The 24,436-nt window shown below is 36.4% G+C and overlaps 1 protein-coding gene across 1 annotated transcript in view; it reads right to left on the bottom strand.

Annotated features, from left to right (window-relative positions):
- Nucleotides 1–23,082, bottom strand: part of RpS18 (ribosomal protein S18) — a 28,991-nt gene extending 5,909 nt beyond the window's left edge. Inside the window, exons 1-3 of the mRNA XM_081743437.1 lie at nucleotides 22,935–23,082; nucleotides 11,750–11,935; nucleotides 1,124–1,225 (exon numbers count right to left, since the gene is read on the bottom strand). Of these exons, the coding sequence (XP_081599563.1) occupies nucleotides 1,124–1,225; nucleotides 11,750–11,935; nucleotides 22,935–22,937 (291 nt within the window). The 5' untranslated portion in view covers nucleotides 22,938–23,082. The remainder of the gene's footprint in view (nucleotides 1–1,123; nucleotides 1,226–11,749; nucleotides 11,936–22,934) is intronic.
- Between the last annotated feature and the right edge of the window lie 1,354 nt (nucleotides 23,083–24,436).

Here is a 24,436-nt window from a genome sequence, read left to right as displayed (position 1 = left end):
AAATCATTACTTACTAGGAAAAAGTCGTCCTCCATTGATTTTTAAGCACATCTTTATAGCAAAAATGTGAACACACTTTATGGCCACTCAAGAACTGAAAAGCTGGTACATCATTGAAACATTTTATAAACCTGTATAGCCGATCGAGGTTTACCACTATGCTAAGTTTGACGCAGACTGGATAAGTTCGATTATTTATTTGAAAATTTAAAACCCCAAATTTGGTAACTTAGGAACTTAAATTATGCACATCATACTTCATATACATACTAAACTTGTCAAGATCTACCATCACAATGCCAAGCTTGATCCTGACTACTTAAATTCAAGCAATATGTATTGTTCTTGAGTTTTCAGGAGAAAAAATCCATGAATAGAGAAAAAAACATCACGCATACTTCATATTATATATATATATATATATATATATATATATATATATATATATATATATATATAGTGATTTTGGTTTCACCATTTTCTGGTAAGTTAATAATTTTTCGTTCTCGCTTCGGGGACGAAGAAGACAAGACGACCAGATATTTCAAAAATGAAATGAAATCTTAAGTTTTACGTCCCACGGTTATGCCGGTTAGGCTAAAGGAGACGATGATGATGAGAGATGAGTGAAATGGTGGAATGAAGAAAGTGGGAGGAAACGGGAGAATCGAGAAAACCCACGAGCAACCAGATATTTCACTAATTTACACAAGACGGTTGTACAAGAGAAACAGAAGCTTAGAGCACAAAACTACGTAGAGAAAACGAAAGTAAAATGAAATAAGACCAGAATGAACAATGGTGACATGAAAGAAGTCGTTAGAGGAAACTACAGAACCCAAGCCTGGAGTGCATGTTGGAAACTGGAATTATAATGAGGTAGATCAAATTAAATTTAATCAATTTGATACAGGAATAAAGTCATTACGCAAATCACACATTGCAATATATTTACACCTGAAGGTTGTATTTATAAACGCTTTTTTTTGCATGCTGATAACTACGTATAAGAAAATTGAAATTACCTGCAATTTGAATATAAGGCGCTGATACTTACTAACTGTACAAACTATATGGTCTACTTGATTAATTACCTGTGAATATGGTCTACTTGATTAATTACCTGTGAATATTTTCCATCCTGAATGTCTTTTTGTCTGTTTAAGAACCAGTCAGGAATCTTGTATTGACGTGGGTTAGACATAATTGTAATGATTTTTTCTACCTACAAAGTGAAAGAAAAATAGTTAATATCACCAACTGCAAACAATGTTCCGTCATTAACGGCCACGACTGACTAATATATAGACAAAAACATCAAAAACGCGAAGTTCCTCTAACAATTAAAAAGGATACTTATTATATAACAAGTGCTTACACTAATGTGATGTGTACGCAGAAGGATAGTATAAGATTGTAACATTCGCGCATAAATAGACATCCATCTATAGTAGTAGGTTCTAATCATTTCGAAACGGACTAAAACATATTTCTGTAATTTAGACAGAAGTTACGTCCAAGATACAACACACTGTACTCAAACAGGTATAAGTGCCACTTCATACATTGAAATCAAATTTGACACACACATGTTAACTTCATTCGAAGGAAAGAAAATGTGAAACAAGTTAATTCAAACAAATATGCCACATGATTATCAGTTTCATCATGGAGCACCGGAATTCGCAGGACAGCGGATCTTTGACCTTAGCAATGGTAAGAATGAATAATACCGTCCGAGCTGAAAGTTTATACTTGACACTGTATAGAGCAGGGGTTCTCAACATGTAATACGCCAGTGAGACTGCGAATCCCTAGTATAGTGCTGACAGCAAAAACTGGAGAATTTCTTTTTGCGACACTTACATGATGCTTTCAGCTTGAAGTTCTATTACAAGTGCAGATAACCTCAATCCCGCTATGCTACGGAACCTCGAGAATATACGGCATAAATAAAATGCTTTTCTATGTTTATCCTCGATTTACAATGTAAACATCTTTTCCTAATTTCTTAGTAGTTTTGATGATTGAGATATTTCCATTTCTTACGTAAGTAAAAGTTCCAATGATCTCTAGAACGTACAATTTCTCTTGTTTTGGGGGGACAAATACACTTCTTATACACCTTGCTGTTGGATAAAGAATAAAGGCTCTTTCAAAAAGATTCTTCCACACTGACTTTTTAATCAAAACATGTGAGCTGACGTAGCGTGTATATACTGTAGTCCCATAGTCTCTTTCGTATAATTTCATATTTAATTACGTAAATATATCCAAACAATTAAAATTCATACTTTTCTAGTCACTTTGATGCCATAATTACGAAATTTAAGTAATCAGTACAAAACGCCGGCTTCTGTACAACACAATTTAACAAAATTGGCAGTGAGTATTAACCACGTCACAGACTTATCACTCGTTCTTCAAATGAAAATATGGAGGAAAAAGTCTGGTTCGTTATTAACTTAATTTCGTCCCAAGCACATTAACTGACAAATTAAGTCAGCTTTGGTAACAAATATATTTGATAGCTGAAATATATAATTTAAATGCATGAAGCGGTAATTACGACGTATTTACAGGAAAATTCGGCAATTGCGACATTCATGTACCCATATGAACCCAGTCACTAAAGATTTTGGAAAAATAAATTTATACGCGAGTGTCCTACTTAACTGACGACATCTCAGTCACCGAAGCAAACAAACTGACTAACCATAATACCAGTGCAAGCATTTAAGGGCCAGTCACGTCCTGCCAATTCTGACTAGTTCTGTAATGACACTAACAGCTGGATGGCGATCATATAGAAATAAAATGCAACTGATATATTTTGTCACCAAATCGGACTAACCCATTAACATTGGGTCGTAGAACAGAAAAATCATGATTGAACTGACAACATTGATCGAACTTGGGTACCTACCTTTGATGCATACTTTGGATCTGGCAATAGTGGCCTAACACACCACGTTCTTTTTTATTCAGTTCATTCTTTTTTCACTCTATGTTCATCTCAGGATCTTTTTTGTACGTTACTTTTATATAGTGGTATATGTATTCCTGGTTTTACTCCTTTTTTCTCCTTTCAGTTTTAATCCTTTTTACCTTGTCACTGAGGAAGGAACCAGCAGAGTTCCGAAACGTCAAAATCTTTAAATTTTTCAAGGGAGGATTCATTGGTAAGTAGCCAATTTTTTGTTAATTTTGAATATCCCCCATGCGCCCATGTAATTACAGACTAATTTACGTTTCGTCATATTACGTAGTTGTCCTGTGGTGGCTTAACGGAGGTGGAAGAAATAAAACAGGCCTCGTATATTTCTTGCTGAACTAATTAGCCAATGGTGCAAGATATTCCGCGCAGTGTTGCCAGATTGCGGACTCCCCTTTCCCTTCTCACTCTTCCTCAGTTGACCTTATAACATACATTGGCAACATTATTCACAATGTAAATATACTATTCCAGTAAACTCAAGAATTTTGACTGTGCATCCTAGAAGTACATATCGCAATTAAATTACTTACCTGTTACCTTATTCCAGTGGAGCAGCTAAATGCTAGTCTTCAAGATTACTTTCACTATCGTCTATGTCGGTTAATATTTCGTCATTGTCTGAATCTGAGTCTTGTAAATTTATTATTATAGGTTCCAAAAACAGTTCTTCGAGCTTGACTTCGTAGCACTTAAAAAACACTCCGCACTTGTACCCTGTTTGCTTAAAGACATTATCAACTATAATTTTGGAGGACAAACGAACTACCACGAAAGAAAGCAACCTAGATACTTATGAATTTTCTGTTTAAGCTAGAAGGGAAGTTACGTTCCTACACAACTGGCCCTTTTGTTTCCTAAGTTTTCAAAACAAATAACACTCTTGGTGGTTTGGTGTAGGTGTCAGAAAAACAATGACAATTCACACGCCTGATACTTTTGAATCCCTTTTAGAGGAGGAAAGAGGGAATAAAAGTCGCACATAATAAGGTAGTGAAACGTGAAAGAAAGAAAAAAAAACAAAACAGAAAATATACTTCGTTTCTTCTGTCGAATAAGGAAGAATATCTTGAAGTAAATTTCAAAACAATATTACGAACTTCCCATACTTTGTTCTTACGATGTTAGGGATGCTTATTATATACATAAATCAGATTGCAAAGGGGTGTAGCCACACGGGGGGAAAGGGGGCCCTGTCTTTCCAAACTACTTCCAGCTCCAAAATGAGGCCCATCTGGTATATGTTTAATAAATTTATTTAATACTTAATTCAAATGAGGGACGTTTACCATAGAATATGAAAATTGTAAAAAAAAATCAATCATCAATAATTTCTGTACCTAACTAAAACAACGAAAATTAATCATATGCTTTACATTCTCATTTCCCTAACTGGGCGCACTGTGAACTCCCTACTATATTATTGCATAATATGACTTTTTTTTAATGCTTTCCCTTACTATTTTAACCCACAAACACAAAGTCAGATAAACAGACTACTATAAACAGTATTTTTCTTATGAACAGCTTGTTGATTCATCTCCCACAGTCCGGTTTAACTTCAGTACTGTCAAGATCCGTCTTTTGATAAGGTAGCATCGTGAAAATAATGTGTGTATAGTATGTATGGTGAATTAAAATGCTTTCATATACCGAAAGAGATCATTTGTTCTGTTTTTAATGTGTGAAAAGCTTTCCTCCCCCTGAAAGTAATGTTCCCCTAGAGCAACCTACTGCTTACACCCCTGATTATCCTGTAATAAAAGTTGAGTTCTATTTCCAAATCGAAGAAAAATCCCGTATTTTTTGTGTGTACTTAGCGTAGATCGATAGGATAGAGCAATTATAGTTCATGTCAATTGAGATCAGACAAAATTAACAAGTCCGGTTTAAACTTTACTATATTGCCTGTACTATACTCTTACCAGCATTCATATGCGGAAAGGTACTGTTAGGTTAGCTTGTGCTTACTTAAATGTGGTTGTCTTACATAAATGTGTAACGCCGATTTGCCAATTTTAAAATCATCCATTGTCTGCAAATCTCAGTTGTATCAAGAGTAACTTTTTACACATATATGTAACCACAAGGATAAAAGTGTTATCGAACTTACGCTGGTGAGGATCGGAAAGAGCGGAGGCAGGCGAGTATATCACTCCATGGGGGGAAGGCACTGTTCGAAGATTATAGTATACCTTTATAAACGTGAGATTCAATTATCAGTTTACTAAGAAACGATTTTACAGTGTTTTGAGTATTAATATATGTTAAACAGCGAAATTAGCCTTAAAATGTCAAACAAAAAAGATAGAGCAAGGGAGCTTTTGCTTAAAATGTGTGTATTTTAATTTCTTTCTGGCAGAATATTCAAGGAGAGAAAGTGTCTTTCAAAAAGATTGAGATATATCTGTTCGCCCAATAAATAATTAATCATTATATCGCTTGTTGTACAGTGTGACTGTTATTGTTTCTCTTTAATATATTATATAGTACAATATTTCTAATTTCATTCTTGAGAAAACAAAACAATATTGCATGTAACTGTTATGCTTATATCCGAAAACGAAACAAATCATTTTCAGAGCCGACTACCATGTAAACTTCTTCATATAACCCACTCAAAGCTGGTTTGTTTGTAACCACCTTGCTGACCAGAAAGCGGAAATGACGTTTTCTTAACCAGCGTATTGTCAAGATTCGCAGTAGCGCGAGAAGTCAGCGTGCAGAACTGCTTGTCGTGAATTGTCAACACCGTTCACAGCCAATTGGACGCCGCGTGATGCCTACTCAAGGTCATGCTGCTTGTCATCTGAAACGCACAGTACACCAAGTTACTGTGTGCAGAAATAAATTATCCTCAAATTCATAGGAAGTAAGGACAAGTTCATACTGCTTAATCTGCTTTAGCACAGGCTACCAGCTTCATTATCTATTGAGGAAGATATGAGCCGTTAACTGTGCCACCGATAAGAATTAAATAAACAAAAAATACGTTACTCACTACAGTAACTTTGATTAGTTCTTTAGAAGGAACATTAATAATTTAACTTCTCAACTTAAGAAATCTACATGGGTTCAAATCTGCAAGTGTACACTAGTTGGAAGATATACCGATTCACAAAATGTAAATCAAATATTTTAATCTTGATCATTTATCTCAGTATGATCGGAGAAAGGCAACCATCATTTTTAAACCACCCATAGTCCTATGTTAAAAAGAAAGAAGAAAAAAAAAGTGACCTTACGTATTAATTACTGTTACACTATCCTCACCTTGAAATATGTTAAATATATGATTTTTTGTTCATTCATGAAGGGGCCTAATGCACATGAAAAACTCAAACTTCACTGAAAAATTCTTGCGCGTAATGGAAGTTGAATCCAGTAACCAAACTCATATGATAAGGCTTTATAGTGTGTGCGCAGAGGGGGGAGGCTACAGTTGAACTGTAAGCAAAGATTGTAAAACAAAACAGTGTTATTAAAACTTTTCGGCGTATATTCATTAGTCAAAGACTTAATCCTCCCATCCCCACTCTGCTTTCCACTAAAAGTGTATATGCAGACGGAAATATTACTTTTCATGAGATCCACTATTAGCTCCAACTAGAATATGACTAATTTTTGTGATGTGTCGATCTTATAATTCATCATCTGTTAATGCTCACGCAGCAAACTAGTTCATTTTGAATATTTATATTGTTACATCCTTTATATTTATTTACGTCACTGTACACTCGGGATAATGCTACTTTTTCCTTTCCTGTTTTGTCTCCTGGTAAACTCATTGTAAACAACACTGATCACACATAAACAATCACGTTGAAGATCCCTTAAAGGACTTGAGGAGAGGCAGCTATCGGAATTGGGAGGTGCAAATATATGAAAGCAGTTAAAAGTAACTTCCATAATGTAATAAGACAATTACTTGTGAAACTGGACGTAAAAAGACTATTTCTTCAAAATAGATTAAAATTTAGGTACTACTGACGTCCACAAACAAAATACCGTTTGAATTAAGCAGTATTTTGTAGTGTTACATGCTCATTGTGTTGTGAAGGAACTAATAGCAGAAAAGCACCTTGGCTCCTGATCGACTTATGAAAATACTTCACAAGTTAGAATTACACAAGGAAAACATGTCGTGAATGAGAATAACGCTAAAATTTGCCTCAAAAGTGTGCAGGATAGGGTATTTGAAGTAGCTTGAAGGCATTGCGGTCCTGTAACGAACAAAAATTTATCCCAAATATCACAAGAAAAAGCTCCACTGGGTTGTTATACGGAGACTAGACCTTCAACAATGGAAAAAGGTTTTAAAATATACAAAAATAAAAATACTAAAGAGGCAATTCATTGGAAACGCGTTCTTTGCTTTCGTTTCTTTCACATATAGTCACTGTCAAAAGTTTGAGCACATCATTGATTTTTCAAAGACACTGTGCCCATACAATGCCTTGTTTATTGGACTAGTTTTTGAGAAACAATGTTATTTACAAGGGTATGAATTCATGGTCTTGAAATCAAGACAAATTTATTGAGGAAAACTGCTTGGCAATAAGCAGATAAGTAATGAATAAACAACTAACGTCACGCTTTGTTTAATGATGCATCGTTTCAATGACACCTAGTGGTGTGTGTATGAACTCTTGTCAGTGTTGTCTCTTTACTTAAATAACAGTTGTGTATGCGCTATTCAATCGTGCTGTAATGTGTGCAAGACTTGGACACAAATCTGACGTGATCTTAATTTTTTTAATTCACGCGTAAACCAGTAGAACAGTGTCAAGAACACGCAAATACTATAAAACGCCGAAGAGAAACTGCTAACTAAGAGTGAGTGTTCAATTCGTTGAAAGAAGAGGGTCATTCTCTGCAAAAAATCGCTCAGTGATCGGATCAAGCAGTGCGTCGGACTCTCACAAAACTGTTTAACACGGAAAAGCAATGATCGTCCAAAAAATAATAAGTTCTCTTAAGGAAAAGTTCACTGAAAAAACAAGCAAACGGGATAAAGTTAATCGTTTCCAAAGTACCAATAGAACTATCGAAAAGCTATTTCCAGTCAATACCTACTCAGACGGTGGCCCAGAGCCTTCAGATCTATGAACTTTGGGGTAGGATTGCAGTAAAGAAACCATTCCTTCAAGCACAAAACATTACCAAAAGATACCAATAAAATAACACACACATTGGAGCGATGGACAAGAGGAACAGGGCATTCTGGACCGATTAATCTGAACTAACTTTTCGCTTTTCAATGCTAAAAGTTTGTTCGTCGTCGTCCGAAGAGCACCTTTCATCCCAATCGTGCAATATCCACAGTAAAGCACGAAGAAAGTAGCGTCACTGTGGAATAATGGACAAAATCATGTTTTACAACGTTTAAGTGAGACATGGAATTTCATCGGGAACACGGACTTGGGACAGTAACTTTGTACTACAATAGGATCATCTCCCAAACATTCTTACAAGCTGTGCAGTAATCTATCTGCTATCCAAATATGTTGCTTACATCAACAGATGCCGCCAAAGTCACTGGATTGTTTTACCCATCGAGCTCTTGTTAGATTAACTTGACAGAGTCCGTAAATAGATGCCAACGAATACTGACGATCTTTGGAAGGTTCCTCAGAGCTACTAGACTAGTATAGCTTCGCGAAAGTTGGATCAATTAAACAAATGTTTGGAATTTATCAAGCTCTTATCAAAGCCAAGTGTCGCCGTTTCATTGAACGCAAACATACTGAAAATTCAGTGGAAGCAGGACATATCTTGATATCTTCATATGAGCAATGATGTTTATATTACCGAACAAGTCCCACATTTTTTTCCTGATCTTCTGAAAAATCAGCAGTGTGCTCAAACTTTTGACAATGAATATAAATAAAACAACCCGTTATTTTTAATAGACTGTCTACAGTGATAGGAATTTACGCAAAGAAAACGCACTGCAAGTTATAAGACTAAACTTAGTAGGAAAAAAATTGTTGCACATCACTTACATACTCTACTAAAATGATCCGGAGCACTATTTCGGTGCACGGATCAGTGAAAAGCCATCTCGAAAAATATGAACAGTGAAAAATATTAAATCATAGACTGTAGCATTGTGTTACGGCTTTCCATCTGATAATATTTGAGACACTGCGTCCCTTGTTATAGATCAATAGCGAAGTGAAAAACTTGTTTCGAGGGACATTTCTGTGTTTAACAATAAGGTAAGCGTACATATTAATGGAAGGGCAATATTCCAGACTATCGAATCGTTGTAGCAATTGCTGACAAATTCAAGCTATAACCCACGACAAAGACATAATTAACTGGACCAGGACATTTGGGCACAAAGCCGTATATCTAAATAAGTTAATCTACTTAAATGGATTATACTTAGGGGCAAGAGTTTTTCGCAATTTGAAATTAAACATTTCGCATTAGAAATTAAAAATTTCGTATTTTGTCTCTAAATAAATTATTTTACAAGCCCTAATATACAAACTCTAATATAGGACTAATATTGATAAACAATAATACTACTTAGGACAATGAAGTTATTCTTTATGCAATTACTAACAACAAATTACTTCTTTCTTCTTTTACAGGTATGTACTTCATCAACCACGCACGAAATGCAGGGTGGTCAACTTTTGCTGTGGGTATATTACTTCAACATCTCGGTAGTCTCATTTATGAACTCAATCTTTGGCAGGACATAAACGCAACACTGACGTATATTATACAGAGTGTCTACTAAAAATCAAAAACGAAATTTCGTGACCTTTCCTTTACCAAACCATAAAATTCCGTTAACATTCTCAAGAGGGGAAGGTTCTAGAGCACCCTCCCCCCATATAGGTTAGTAGCTAGATTATCTTTCTGTACCAGTTTATTTAATGCACATAATATTGCCAAGCGAGCATCAGCGAGTGAAGGCGGGTTAGAGCCCTGTAGGGCACGTTGTATTCCGTCTTTATTACGAATAAATGGGAAGGGGACCTGTGTTCTAGAACCTTGCCCTCAAAAGCGAATATGGGTGCGAATCAGGCCGAATTCTCATGCAAGCAAGAGAAGCGTCCTTTGCTTGCGATTTGGTGGCGTCTAAAGCCGATCATACACCCTCCATTCCAAAAGAAACCGAACGTTAAAAAAAAAAACAAAAAAGCAATGTACATTTTGGAACAAACCATTTTTATTAATCAATGTATTCCCCTTCTGCATCGATACACATATTTGCACGCTCCAACAAGTTGTCAAACGACTTCTCCATGTCCTTTATTGGAATGGTCTTTAGGACGGCGGTCGTCGCCTTCTCAATGGCATCAATCGATGCGTGCCACTTTCCTTTCATCGCCAAATGCAGTTTCGGGAACAGATAGAAATCGCACGGAGCGAGATCTGGTGAATAGGGCGGATGATGCAACCGAATAATGTGATTTTTGACCAAAAATTCAGTTACAAGTCGCGAACGATGTGATGGTGCATTATCGTCCAACTGCCGATTTCGCGATATTCGGGCCGAATACGACGAATTCTTGCCAGGAAACGCTTCATGACGCCCAAGTAAAACTCTCCAGTGACTGTCTGGCCGGGCTGAACAAATTCTTTGTGGATAATTCCTTTTGAATCGTAAAAACAAATCAGCATCACCTTAACTTTTGACTTCACCAAGCGACTTTTTTGGGTGTTCCTTCATCCGGCGCTCTCCATTCAGCACTTTGCCGCTTTGTTTCGGGCTCATATTCAAAACACCACGTCTCGTCACCAGTTACAATCGATTTCAAGAAGTTTCGATCCTGCCGAGCACTTTTAACGATGTCTTTGCAATGCGCAATTCGATCAACTATTTGGTCTTCGGTGAGTTTGTGTGGTACAAACCGCGAATTAACCTTCTTAAGGCCCAAAACTTCGGTCAAAATGCGGTATGCGGTTGTTTGAGGAATGCCTAATTCCATTTCAATAACTTTCACCGACGATTTTTTGTTATGTTTGATGAATTCACGCACTTTTTCGATGTTTTCTTCCGATAATCCGGTTCTGGGACGGCCTGATCTTTCGTCATCATCCAGCGTCTCTCTACCCGATTTGAATCGCCTGAACCACTCGTAAACTTGTGTACGGGATAGACACTCATCACCATATGCATTTTGTAGCATTTGGTGCGTTTCACTAAAAGTTTTACCCAGTTTAACACAAAACTCAATTGCAGCTCGTTGTTTGAAACTCATTTTCCGACCGATGTACACAACACACTGACAGTTGAAACGCAATAACTTTGTTGCCGTGCATCCAAATTTCATGACATTTATACCAGTTGTCAATGAGGGACTACGCCATCTACCGGTAAAATATTACAACAGATGGCACGAGTGGTACTATTTGTTTTCAAAAGTTCGGTTTCTTTTGGAATGGAGGGTGTAGACATTTTCGGTGGTGATTTTTAACATTTTATGAAACAAAATTTTCCAGACTGTACTATGTTTGTACTGATACAAAAATCGTGACCCAAAAGCTAAATTTCTTGACTTTCATGACAGTTTTCTGATTTCGTGACTGATATAGATACCCTGTTATAGCAATAATTAGTCTTATATGCACTTCGATTTAGAGAAATATTTTTCAAGTTTCAATTTCCTTTTTACAAACATTGTACTAACATAGTTTCTTATAGGAACACTTAATTTTATACATTGTTGTGCAACATCAACGAATCAAACTACTTTACCATTGGGTTACAACTACTATAAAAATACATACCTCTTCTTCTGTGCATTCTCCTGCTCGTTTATCCAAATCGATATCTGCCTTCTTTAATACAATGTTGGCATAACGTCTGCCAACACCTTTAATTGCAGTCATAGCAAACATAACCTTACGTTTGCCATCGATGTTCGTGCCCATAACACGAAGAATATGCTGAAACTTTTCTGGTATCACCAACGACTATAAAAGAAAGAAAAAAAAAACTGAGTTAAAGTTTGCAAACTTTAATGAACAGGAATAGGTACTTTTATACAATACTGTGTAACCTTAACGAATCACACATTGCCATTGGGCAGAACTCCTGGATATTAACGTATACTGAGTCACTGTATGCAGAAACGAATATCCTTCAAAGTCATAGAAAGTAAGGATAAATTCATACTGCAATAACTGCTTTAGCACAGGCTACCAGCTTCATCATTTACTGAAGAAAATGTGAGCCGTTAACTGTGCTACTGACAGTTTGTAGCTGGATAATCAAGTGTTTCACGAATCGTATAATTATACCATACTAAGTAAAAACAATATCCTGTTAACTTCGCGTTAACCCCACCTTATTTCGTTTCCATCTCTCAATATACTCATAGGGCTCCCTCTTCACCCTCTTATCACCGTAACCACATTAGCTGTAATAGAAATAATCATATATGAAGCGGATACCACATCTTACTATCATTAACCTTTTAAATTATGGATGTTTCTAGGTAAATTATAGACTTTCAGTAAAGTAGCTACAGCATCATCTCTACTTATCCTAGGACCACGGTACGTACCCCATCCTTTTCAGAATACAACAGCTTTTCAACGGTACCATTTACATTTCCCTATCATGTCCTTGAGGCGAGAAATTTTGAGGGAAATTGGGATTTTTGCGAATTCTTTAACAACTTTGATCCTCTGGACCTCCCGTGGTAACGCACAATCTCAAAAACAACTGAAAAATACTAAGTGGTGTACTAAATCTCTGCACAAAATTTCAAGCTTCTATCTTTAATAGTAAGGGCGGAAAAAATATTTACCAATGACCTAAGAACGTCCCAATATTACCCCAGATGACCCGAATGTAATTTAAAAACTTCCTGACATCTCTAATAGGTTCACTGCCAAGGCGATTTGAGGGTAATGCTCCCAGGCCATAAATTTCTTCTTATCTTTGGCTCAATTATGGATAGTCATGTCACATTTTTGTCGCGATATTTTGCTTTTCCCGAAAATGTACGAATGGGAGCCGAGCACCATATGTCATGCTCATGGTCTCAGTAATTTTTGACAATGAGCATCATATATGATGCTCAAGAACCTGAATAGGTTAGTTATTTGTGATATCGAGCATCAACATCATATATGGTGCTCATGGCCCCACAGAAAAATAAGGTGAGCACCACATATAATGCTCATGGCAGTCAACCTGTTAACCTAGGATCATGGTTCAGACATCATTCTCTTTAGAATAGAACAGACTATCAAACAGTACCATTCACATGTCTCCGTCATGTATCTGAGGCGGGAAAATCATGAAAAAAGGGTTTTTTTCCTTAAAAGATATCTTTTTTTTTTAAATCTTCTCCCCCCTTCTGGAACCCTGTTTTAACGCAGATATCTGAAACAAATTCAAAAATAGTAAGGGGTGCACTGAATGTATGTAAATAATAATAATAAAACATCTAGGTACAAAAGCCCGCCAAAAAATACACCCACAATACCCCAGATTCCCATATAAAACAGGATATCAAGTAAAAATATCCTGAGACATCCCTATCTATTCTAGAATCATGGTTCGTCAGGGCTCATAGTGGTCTGCTCTCTTGTAAATAGTTGAAGTGACCAAAAACACAAGAAAAAGTGACAAATCTCATCATGTCTCTGTTGTTTTGTTTCATCTTTTCTTCTTTACTACTTCTTTTTGAGCTTCCTCCTTTCTTAGGTTTTCTAAATATGCTTTGTAGTTACGGTAAGCAGGTTTAGCAGATGTAAGAAGCTCCTAAGTGGTGCCAGTTCTAGTCTATTTCCGAATTTCTTTATTCGCGACATATTTAACTTAGCAATGAGAGTTCTCAAAATCGTGAAGTATTCAAATTCATCACCTACGCTTAAGAACAACATACAAGAAGCATAACAGAAGACGAACATGAAACAAACACACACACACAAAACGTTGAGCGGAGCGTTAACTATTACGAGAGAAAACAAAGACTATTATGATAGAAGAAAGAATAGACACAGAAGGGTTCTCAACCAAAACTTGAGAGCTTAAGCGTCTACCAACCATCGACTGTGCTTTAGAAAGAATAAAAACTGATGTGAGAATAAAACTGACTGTTTCACATGTGGTAGCAAGTACTGAAGCTTTCAGAAGAGTAATGAGTAACAAGTTCCTGTCTTTTTCCATTTATTTTTAATTTTTCTGCCAATGCAAAACATATCCAGTTATTTCATGCCTCAATCATCAATTGTTGCGATCGTACTATACACTACCATATGTATAGAATTGGCTTGTCGCAGCTGATCCGAATTTGAATGTGGTCTTTTTGTGGTTGTTCAAAGATTCAACTCTTTTGTTTGTGTTCTTCGGCTATTAGTATTGCTGTGCCAAGCTGTCTTTCCTTTAGGCAGTTACCTGAGTGACACCATCTAACCACTAGCTTGTAGCTCGTGCTTACGTGTTCTGTGTTGTTTAGCACAGTAGTCTTAATATGAATAAAGCAATCTAATCTTTGCCTTTCTACATGAAGTCATCATACAAATCAAATATAAGTAAATGTATTTAGAAACGACAAAGTTTTCACACGTCATTCACTACAGACGAACTTCTATTCAGTTTTGATTGCTGGCAGAAGCTAGTGTTTTTTACTGAAAATTGACATTCAATGCACAAGGGTTCAGGTTTACTGTCCTATGCATAAGTATCTAAAGACATAGAACAGCTATGTCCGTTCGTCCGTCCGTCTGTCGACAGGTATCATAGGAAAAACGGTAAAAGATAAAGAAATAACTGATCTTGCAATTGATTCATCGTCCCAAGGATAGGTTTCATCTCCTCTGTTTACTCTCTGTCCAAATCGAAAGTTGTTAAAGTTAATCACTTCCAGTTTCAACGTTTAACTCCATAGAACAAAATGGTTATTAGATAACAAGCGGTTTTTTGCAAACGATTCAGTGTTTCAAAGCAACGCATCATGATAATGGCGAACACACTAGCAAAACCGGGAATGATTTAAATTTACTACTACTTCCGGTTTCAATACCGATTTCCGTAGAGCAAAAATGGTTAGAGAGATCGAGATATAGGAAATAATGTTGTGGTTGATTGGCGTTTCTTCGCGTCTCTTGCTGGTGGGCCGCTAGTGGTATAATTTTCAAAACGGAAGTGGGACCAATCATCGCTGCGGGACCGCCAGTTTTTGGCGAAATGTCACTAGTTGCCCATCGGTGGCTCACTACGCTTACGACATAGGGATATTTATAAATAACGATTACAATAGATTAATAAGATCAGAGATAGAGTATGTTCCTCGGTCACTGAATCCACATCAGAAAGCCATTAGTCGCTATCCCTTACTGTTTTTGCTCTATGGCGCTAAAGATTGAAATCGGAAATCGTTAATTTGAATCCCGTCCGGCTTGAATAGGTAGTTCAAGAGAAGATAGAACGTACTGTTGGGAAGCTGAATCGATTAGGTAAAACTATATCTCGATATCTCTTACCGTTTTTGCTCTACAGAAATCGATATTAAAATCGGAAGTAGTAGTACGCTGCTTTGAAACACTGAATCGTTTGCAGAGGAGTCGGCAAACCTATAGAGGAGTCACCAGCAGAGCACCTATAAAGGAGTCAGCAAAAGTAAATCTCTGACAGCTCGCAGTGGCGTTGCCAGTACTCACATGTCAAGGCTTGGACCGAGCAAAAAAGATGCCTAGAATAAACATGCCTGCTCGCTTGCCTGCCTGCCTACCTACCTACACAAACAGGCGGACGTGCATCACCTAGACCAGTGATAGGCAAAATACCGGCCGCGGGCCTAACGCGTCCACTCCAAGTTTTATCTGACTCGCGACACGATTCCTAACCTGACACATGAAGGCGCTGGATGTAACAATTATTTTTAATGAATTTACTGAGCAGAATAAATTATTTCTTCTTTAGCTCCCCCCCCCCCCCGGTTGGCAAAAACCATGGTTTTTATTGAAAAAATCAAAAAACCAGTTTTTTTTTGTTTTTTTGTTTAAATAATTTACTTATGTATTTATATTAGATATGGACAGAAATTAGTGTTTCGCCTTGATGTTATTATGCAACAACAAGGTTATGTTGGAAGGGGTCACATAAGCTTAAAGCGGAATCCAAACCGCTTCTCGACTTACATCCAAGAGAAATTGTTCATTTGGACACGAAACTGGGACTAATTGGTCACAAATGCGATTGCCGACTCTCACGAAGGACTCCTCATAAAAATACGTTGTACTGATCTTTATATAGGCGTACTTGTTAATATAACTGTCAAAGAGTAATTTCAAAAGGACAAAACATAAACTGTTACACAAGTAGAATTATATATAAATCGGGAAACTCCCGCCTTAGCCATTGGGAAAATCCTGTTATTACTTTAAATATATTTGTATGTAAAATTTTAAGGTCAACATATCATAATCACTACACTAAAACTGAGGTATTAGATTACAAATTTGGTATGTAGATATCATTCACTAAAATTAAAACAAAGTCAAATACAAGTTGATGTTGGAAGCTACGTAGGCAGTTGATAAATTTTGCCAATTTCTATCAATAAGAGGCAAGCTTGGCTTCTTTATAAAACAGGCATTCATTCAAGTAGAAATATATAATTTGGTTTCGTTTCGTACGTTTAGGCTTAACATCCTTATGAAATACAAAGGTTATCACGGAGAAGTCTTCCGCTTAAAGGGACACCTAGAATCGCAACTTGGTTTACACTTAAAAGATGAGTTGTGGTTCGACCGAGAATTGAACACGGGACCCCTTGATTAAAAGGTGAAAAGTAGAAAAACGCAATGCGGATGGTTTTATATGTGGAAACTTCACCATTAAGGTCACACGATTTCAAGCATTTTTGTTGGTTTAAACTTTTTTTTTTTTTTTTTTTTTTTTTTTTAAGAAAACCAGCTCATTTAAACCAGCCAACCCCGCCCCCCACCAAAAAAAAAAAATCTCCCAATTGCTGACGTAACAGATTATGGAATTATGACAATTAAAAACCTTTTGAGTTATACGCGACTATAGTACACACAAAGAGAGAAAATAAAAGTCCACGGAAATCATAAAAACCATTGCCATATAGAGCCAGTTGTTAGTTGAGAAGTAAAACCATTTCAACATCTTTCATCAATTTTATCTTGTAACAATTATTGAGGCTTCATACATTGGCTGCTAATGAGAACGAAAGGAATGGACAAGAAACAGGAAATATACAGTCACGGTCTTTTATCAATAGGTGGCATTTGGCGGATGAGAGTGAAATCATTGAAAAAGCACAGACATTATGTTGAACCAGACTTGTGAATCCAAGATATCCTGAACGCTGACAATGCTCTACCACTGAGCCAGCCCTCTCGGTATAACAAAATTCTTTCTGTAAATGCAAATAAAGGGCCTCTATGTTTACCAGACGGGGTCCAGCTCTTTTTTCTAAGAAATGTTACAATTTTGGTAATTTCTGTTCATATTAGGTTAAATTAGGCAAGTTTAGGTTCAGGTTAGTTTGTTATTGTAGGGGTCCAGCATAATTTTCCAAAAAACGCTTATTTGTAATATTAGGTTAAATTTGGTTACGGTATGTTACGTCTAAGTACTTGCATCATCCATTTCTCTTGTAAATTTTGCATTTTTCACGTGCTTCTGGACCCCTTCTGCTAAACATCCTCCAAATGAAAGATACGTTCTTGCTATTTACTTACCTGATTGATTGACTGAAGTAGCATCCCTTAAATTTGGTCTACTTATTAACAGAGAAGAGAGGCCAAGACGAACGCATAATGTCACACCAAACATTGACAGAAAAATAATGTCACAGCAACTTAAATAATAATAATAATAATATCGTAATATGTAGGTACAAATCTCTTTATTAAACTTGTAAACAAGACGGGATAGGCTGCTCTTTTCCAGCTCACTTGTCAGAACTACCTGTAAGTGAAAGCGACACGGTTCTCAAAACCGGTAACATCGTAACGTGTGTTCGGACTTTTGGATGGGAACTACGTTTTCAGTAGCGCTACCAACAACCATAAACACACACACACACTAATCCTAGAATCAAAATACCGTACGACTTTGTACTAAGCCAAAGATAAGTGTGTTTTATTACCCTAAAATCCATCCATAATAATTGCTAGCCATTCTCCACATTATCCAGTAGTAAAAGTAATTTTATTTAAAATATAAGCTGGTAAGTTTCACCTCATTTCTGATATGAGGTCTTGTCAGGGGAAAAAAGTGAAATAAAACTAACAATACAGCGGGAAGGCCAGTTCAACAAAAACAGTAAAGTTCAAGGGATTAGATATGATCAGGAGACACGGGTTGGTATTGCTTCAAATGGTCTGCTGCTGCATTATTGCTCCCCCTGCTTCCAAAGGAAAAAATATAAGAAAATTTAGTGTCTCCAAACAACTAATAATGAATATAAGCAGTCGAGTGCGTTTGCTATTAATTATTGAAAGCTGTGGAATTTAAATTCTCGAATAGTCACGTGCATATGGTTATTATTATAAAAAGAAAACTAGAAACGATCGGAGTATCTCACTAGGTTAACGCGTCGCGCAGCTATGAAGCTTGAGTTCGAATCCCACTTTGAGCTATTATTCCGACTAAAGTGCCAGGGTGATGATTAATAATAAGACTGACATCCTTTCTCGCCCCTGTTCCTACTTTTTTTTTTTTCCATTAGCCTAGTAGCCAATATGCTATTATAGGGCACATTTTGTTGGCATACGATATCAACGCAACAAATTATTCTCGAGAACATAAGCACACATACGATTTTCTCTCGTAGTTCGTAAGCTTTACATTAAGCTCAAGGGAGTATTAAATATTGAATTTGGGTTATTTATCAATTTTGCTGGTGAAATTCCACAACGCCTAGATTTTACGTAACAGATATACTTACGTACAATTCATATATATGTGAATTCCTAAACTCTCGAACACTTCTATGGTTGCGCATCAGAAATTAGCACACTGCTTTCAGATACCTAACGTTTCATTTCACTTTGTATACCCGTACTGTATTTAATGGCCTGCCTTATGGAGGAATCCGTGTTGCTATACCTTCATTAGACTAAGTTACGATAAACCAGGGTTTGAAAAAACCCGGGTATTTTTGAAAAAACCCAACCCACCTGGGCCCATGTGGGTTTTTTCGGGTATTTTCGGGTTTTATTGGGTTTTTTTCGGGTTTAATTGGATTTTTTCGAAATATTTCAATCTCTTTGGGGTAAAAATGTTAAAATAAGACTTACATTTCATGAGTGTCATTGTCACAACTTGCAACAACTTTCTATTCACTGCTGTTTTGAAAACAATGCCGCCATTTTGAAATTTTATATTGGATCGCCGAAAAAATCTATACAGCAAATTTAGAATGTCTTGTGCTTCTACCCTCAAAATATCAACTTAAAAAGTCCGAAAATTGCACCTTGTAGCATGGATACCTGCTATTTTGAAAAATGGACGCCATTTTGAAATTTTATGCCGCCAAAATATATACAGCTAATTTGGTTTCTCGTGCTTCTACTTTGAAAATTTCAACTTGAAAGACCTAAAATTGCGCTTTATAGCGTGGATATCAGCAGCGGCGCAAATATGTCTTCAACATTGGGGGGACGGGTAAGACGGTTTATATATATATAAATATATAAATATATATATATATATATATATATATATGCGATGTACAAAATATTTATGAAGGCGAAAAACAATGCTGAGGAGGATTACCCATGTCGGTCCCGGCGTCCTCCACAGGGAAGATAAAATATGACATTATTATTGCTTTATAATTTTAAAATCCGACCGACAACATTGAAAACTGTTTACAAGGGATGATCCAAATATGATCATTCCTTGTAAATAGCTTTCAATGTTGCCAGTCTGATTTTAAAGTTGTAAAGCAATAATAATATGTCCCCTGTGTAAGACTCCGGGACAACATGGGTAGGGGAGCAGAGTTGTCTTCAACATTGGGAGGCAGTCAGATTTGAGGCTTATTCTGGGAGGTATCAATTTCATCTCACTTTTCTTTGTGACAGTTGGAGACAAATCATCACATTTCTTCCTACAAGACACATTTCCAATCGGATTATTGAGGAGGACAGTTCCAAGATTGTAGGGGATATGTCCCCATCATCACCCCGGGATTTTCGCCAGTGGATATCAGCTATTTAAAAAAAAAAAAAAAAAAAAAAAAAGAAAAGCGCGTCATTTTGTAATTTTACGTTGGTATGCTGCCAAAATCTAAACAGAAAGTTTAGTGTGTCTCTGGTTTGTATCCTGAAAATGTAAAAGACCGAAAGTTGAACACTGTGTGGTAAAGGCAGACAAATTAACAAATGTAGATCGAGTTGAGTTGATTTTGAGTTTAACGTCCCGTTCAGCAGCGAGGCTATATGAGACGTGGACCTACTGATTAACGTGGAATCCGAACCACATGAGCAAATGTAGATAGAGTCATCCTAGGAGCCTCAGTGACGTTCGCCAAATATGAATACTAAATAGCTATATTAATTTAAAACAAAGACATAATTCATCAAAATGTCTTAAATATTTTTCAACGTAAAATAAATGGTCTTATTGTTGAAGTTCACTTTCGATTCTTTGTGCATTCAATTACGGGAATTACCCGAGCAGTTGTTGCAAGACAGTTCTTTTCCGAAAATTAATTTAAAACAATTAACAAAGATAGGCCTATAATTCATATTTTATAAAGTAAATGTTTCAAAATGTCTAAAATGAAATGAAATATCCTCCAGCGTAAAATAAATAGATTTATTGTTGAAGTATTCACTTTCGATGCTTTATGGGTTCAATTGCGGGAATTTCCCGTACACTTCTTTCACGACGGGTTTTCCCTGAAAATGCAGCTTGCTTTACTGTACATCGAAACTTAATACTTTAGTTTGAATGCAGCACTTGAAATAGTAAGCGTTACGTAGTCTTCGGAGCTCCGATGATAAGCATTAAGCTTCTTAATTTTGACAAGAATTTTTACGTTATTGCTAGTGTTGATTCTACAGAATGCTTATTTGAAGGCTAGCAACAAATGACTGAACTTAATTGTTGTTGGAAAACCAAATTTTACTGAATACTTTTGTTACCATCAAAGGATAGAAATAATACTAATAGTTTTACTAATGTATTTACATATTTACTGTTAGTACCGGCACCTATGGCCTTAAACCCATCAACGTATGAGCGATAACGTCTCTCGGCGGCGCCGAGTCAGGTAATACACTATTCACGGAAAGTATTTTCTAAAATACACAATCGCTTATTTTACTTCAAATAGGCTACAAGCATAATCCGCACATTAATTTGTTCTACAATATTCTCAAGCTAAGGTGAGGTTTTTAATTTATTTATTCATTCATTCAGTGCATTTAGAGCATTATAAAGGTCTTATGTTGAATATTGTTGTCTATCTTAACATGAAAGCATATAATTCGCCCAAAGAAAGTTTAAAATCTGATAAAAATAACTTTCAATGTGATCACCTTAGTTGTACCAATAATACACTAGCAAAAAAGTCAAAAACCCAGGTGGGTTTTAAGATGGTTTTTTTCAGGTGGGTGCAACCCGAAAAAACCCGGTGGGTTTTTTCGGGCTGGGCCCATTTGGGCAAACCCTGCGATAAACCTAACCTATTCTAAAGTTACCTATTTGTAAGTAATATTTCCTTGTTGAAAAACTGTCGGGGCTTAAAGGAATAATTAAATCGGTTATAGTTAAGGAGCCGTACTTCCCATTTAGGGAAGGACGAGAAACGCCATACTTTCAGGCATTATTCATTGACTATCTAGGATATTAAAAAGTAGGTAATACACTGAGTTCTTGCCTTTGTACTTAGGGTGTTTAGGTAGTGCAACAGTAAGAGGTATCCTCGTGCACGGGAGATGAGAAGTAACTGTTCTTAACTATTACCATTACATCTTCAATAATATATTTCGGTGCTATACCCATTTTATGGGGGTATAAATTTGAAAAATCTATGGAATACTATACTCGATTTTACGATAGGACTATGTATGTAATCAAAATGGGTTAATTTTACAATGCCGCTCCAGCTGGTATACTCACTTGTTACTCAGCTGGGAACGTGAAGTTACTCAATTTTATGAAAACTTACTGCAACTGGAGCCTGTATTATAAAGTTTACCCCAAAATATAATGGCACTTTACCTCTCATATGCATACGGTAGAAATACGAAATGCAAAATTTGATCTTTACCATTTAGTACTCCACAAGAAAGACGTGATGAAGCGAAATGCTGAAAGTATATGCCATGCGCAAAGAATGTGCTTTCATATAATACGAAGTGTACTCCTAAAGTCAATCTGGAGTTACTAATGAAATTGCTTCCTTGATTAACATTTTTTAAGCAACTAAAAGAGAATCTACTGACCGAGGTCAGTCTTTTCAATCAGAAAAAAAAAAATGTTACAATACTTCTAAGTTCCGTCAATATTAGGTTACATTTGCCCCCTTTTCTAAACCAATTCCATATTTCATGAATATATGTAAATTGTATGTTTGATCCTATTAAATTGAATAGCATGTATATATTTTTATGTAACAATGTATTTCGTCCGGTAACAATGTATTTCGACTTTTTTTTTTATTTTACATATATGTGGATCCGTACAACCAATCGGCACCAAACGGGAGTTTAGCAAACATTTGTAATATGCTCAAATTTTTAGAAACGAACTTACAAAACCACATTAACAATGTTCTTCGAATAAGCAAGTAGCGATCTTTTAGTCTTCAAATCTAACCCTATGACATGCCTTTTAGAAGTATGACAAATATTGTTCATGAAAAAATACACCATGAAATTAATTATACAATAATATTCACACCAAATGCGTTGATTCACACACATGCAAACTTTAGATTCTTTGAGTTTTTGCTCGATACATAATACTCACCATTTTTGCCAATTAAACAGTTCTTACACAAGCATACTTAACAGTCTCACGAAAAGGAAGTTCGTACGCGAATAGACAGGAAGTACGCAATGATGCCAACCAAGTTAAGTAGAAGTTCCCAAATGCCCAGTGTTGTCAGATCTCAAGATTAAAAAGTAACGTGGTTGACGTCTATATGTTGTGGATTTGAACGATATGTGTAGCCCAAACATAAAAATGAATATATATATATATATATATATATATATATATATATATATATATATATATATATATATGCAGGCCCGTGCTGGGATACTAAGCAGGGCAGTGGATAAGTTTACCAAAAGGGCGCCCATAGAAAGGTGAATACCTATATATATATAGTAACAACGAAACGTCGGGAGGTGATTCCTGGAGGTAAAAGAAAAAGTATAAACCAACCTGGGTGTAGAAATGTCTCTGAACTATGACCACCCGAAAATTTTCGAGAAAATGCAATAGCAGCCATACTCGAGAACAAAATGTAGGATCGAAATTGTGTAAAAGGGAATGTCCGTTATTTTTAGTCGTAGATTCCATCAGGGGCGGATCCAGGACCGACTTCTGGGGGGGCGGTGGGTTGTCTTACTCCTACTTCTAAGGGCTCCAAACTTTGGGATGAAATTTACGATGGAATCTTATTTTATATATATATATAAAACGATAATCATACCTGTTGTTCTGTATGGTTGCGAAACATGGTCGCTTACTCTGAGGGAAGAACATAGACTGAAAGTATTTGAGAACAGGATCCTGAGAAGAATATTCGGACCCAAGAGGAACGAGAATGGGGAATGGCGGAAGCTTCATAACGAGGAACTACATAGTTTATACGGTTTACCCAACATTGTTAGGGTCGTCAAGTCTAGGAGGCTTAGGTGGGCAGGTCATGTAGCTAGAATGGAAGAAAGTAGAAACGCTTTCAAAGTCTTGACTGGAAGACCAATCGGAAAACGACCATTAGGAAGACCTAGGCGCAGATGGGAGGATAATATTAAGATGGATCTCGCAGAGATAGGAATACAAAGTAGAAACTGGATCCAATTAGCTAAGGATAGAAGTCAGTGGAGAGCTTTTGTGAACGCGGCACTGAACCTCCGGGTTCCATAGGCCATAGAGTTAGTTAGTTAGTTATAAAATAAGAAAATTTCCTCTTCTGGGGGGGGAGGCGATCGCCCCTGGATTCCATCAGTGTACAATCAGATGTAGTGCAATGGCGGTGCAAGGGTGACTCCCAAAGAAACTGGAGTATTTTATCAAACGTTGAATGAGGAAAATGGACAGTAATCAAGTACATGATTTCAACAATCAAAAGTAATAGTACATCGTTCAAGTTAGAACAACACTTTGAATTCGAAAGACAGAGAGATATACATGTGTGATTGATCTATTTTGTCCCAGCACAGAATAAACTCTCGGGAGAAGAATTTAAATGAAATCTTTAACGTATCATAGGTGTATCTTTTAGGCTAATGGTAATG

Source organism: Thermobia domestica, chromosome 2, assembly GCF_964235325.1.
Source record: "Thermobia domestica chromosome 2, izTheDome1.hap1.1, whole genome shotgun sequence".
Lineage (NCBI taxonomy): Eukaryota > Metazoa > Arthropoda > Insecta > Zygentoma > Lepismatidae > Thermobia > Thermobia domestica.
Note: the sequence above shows the minus strand (reverse complement) of the source record. Positions and strands in the feature narration are given on the sequence as shown.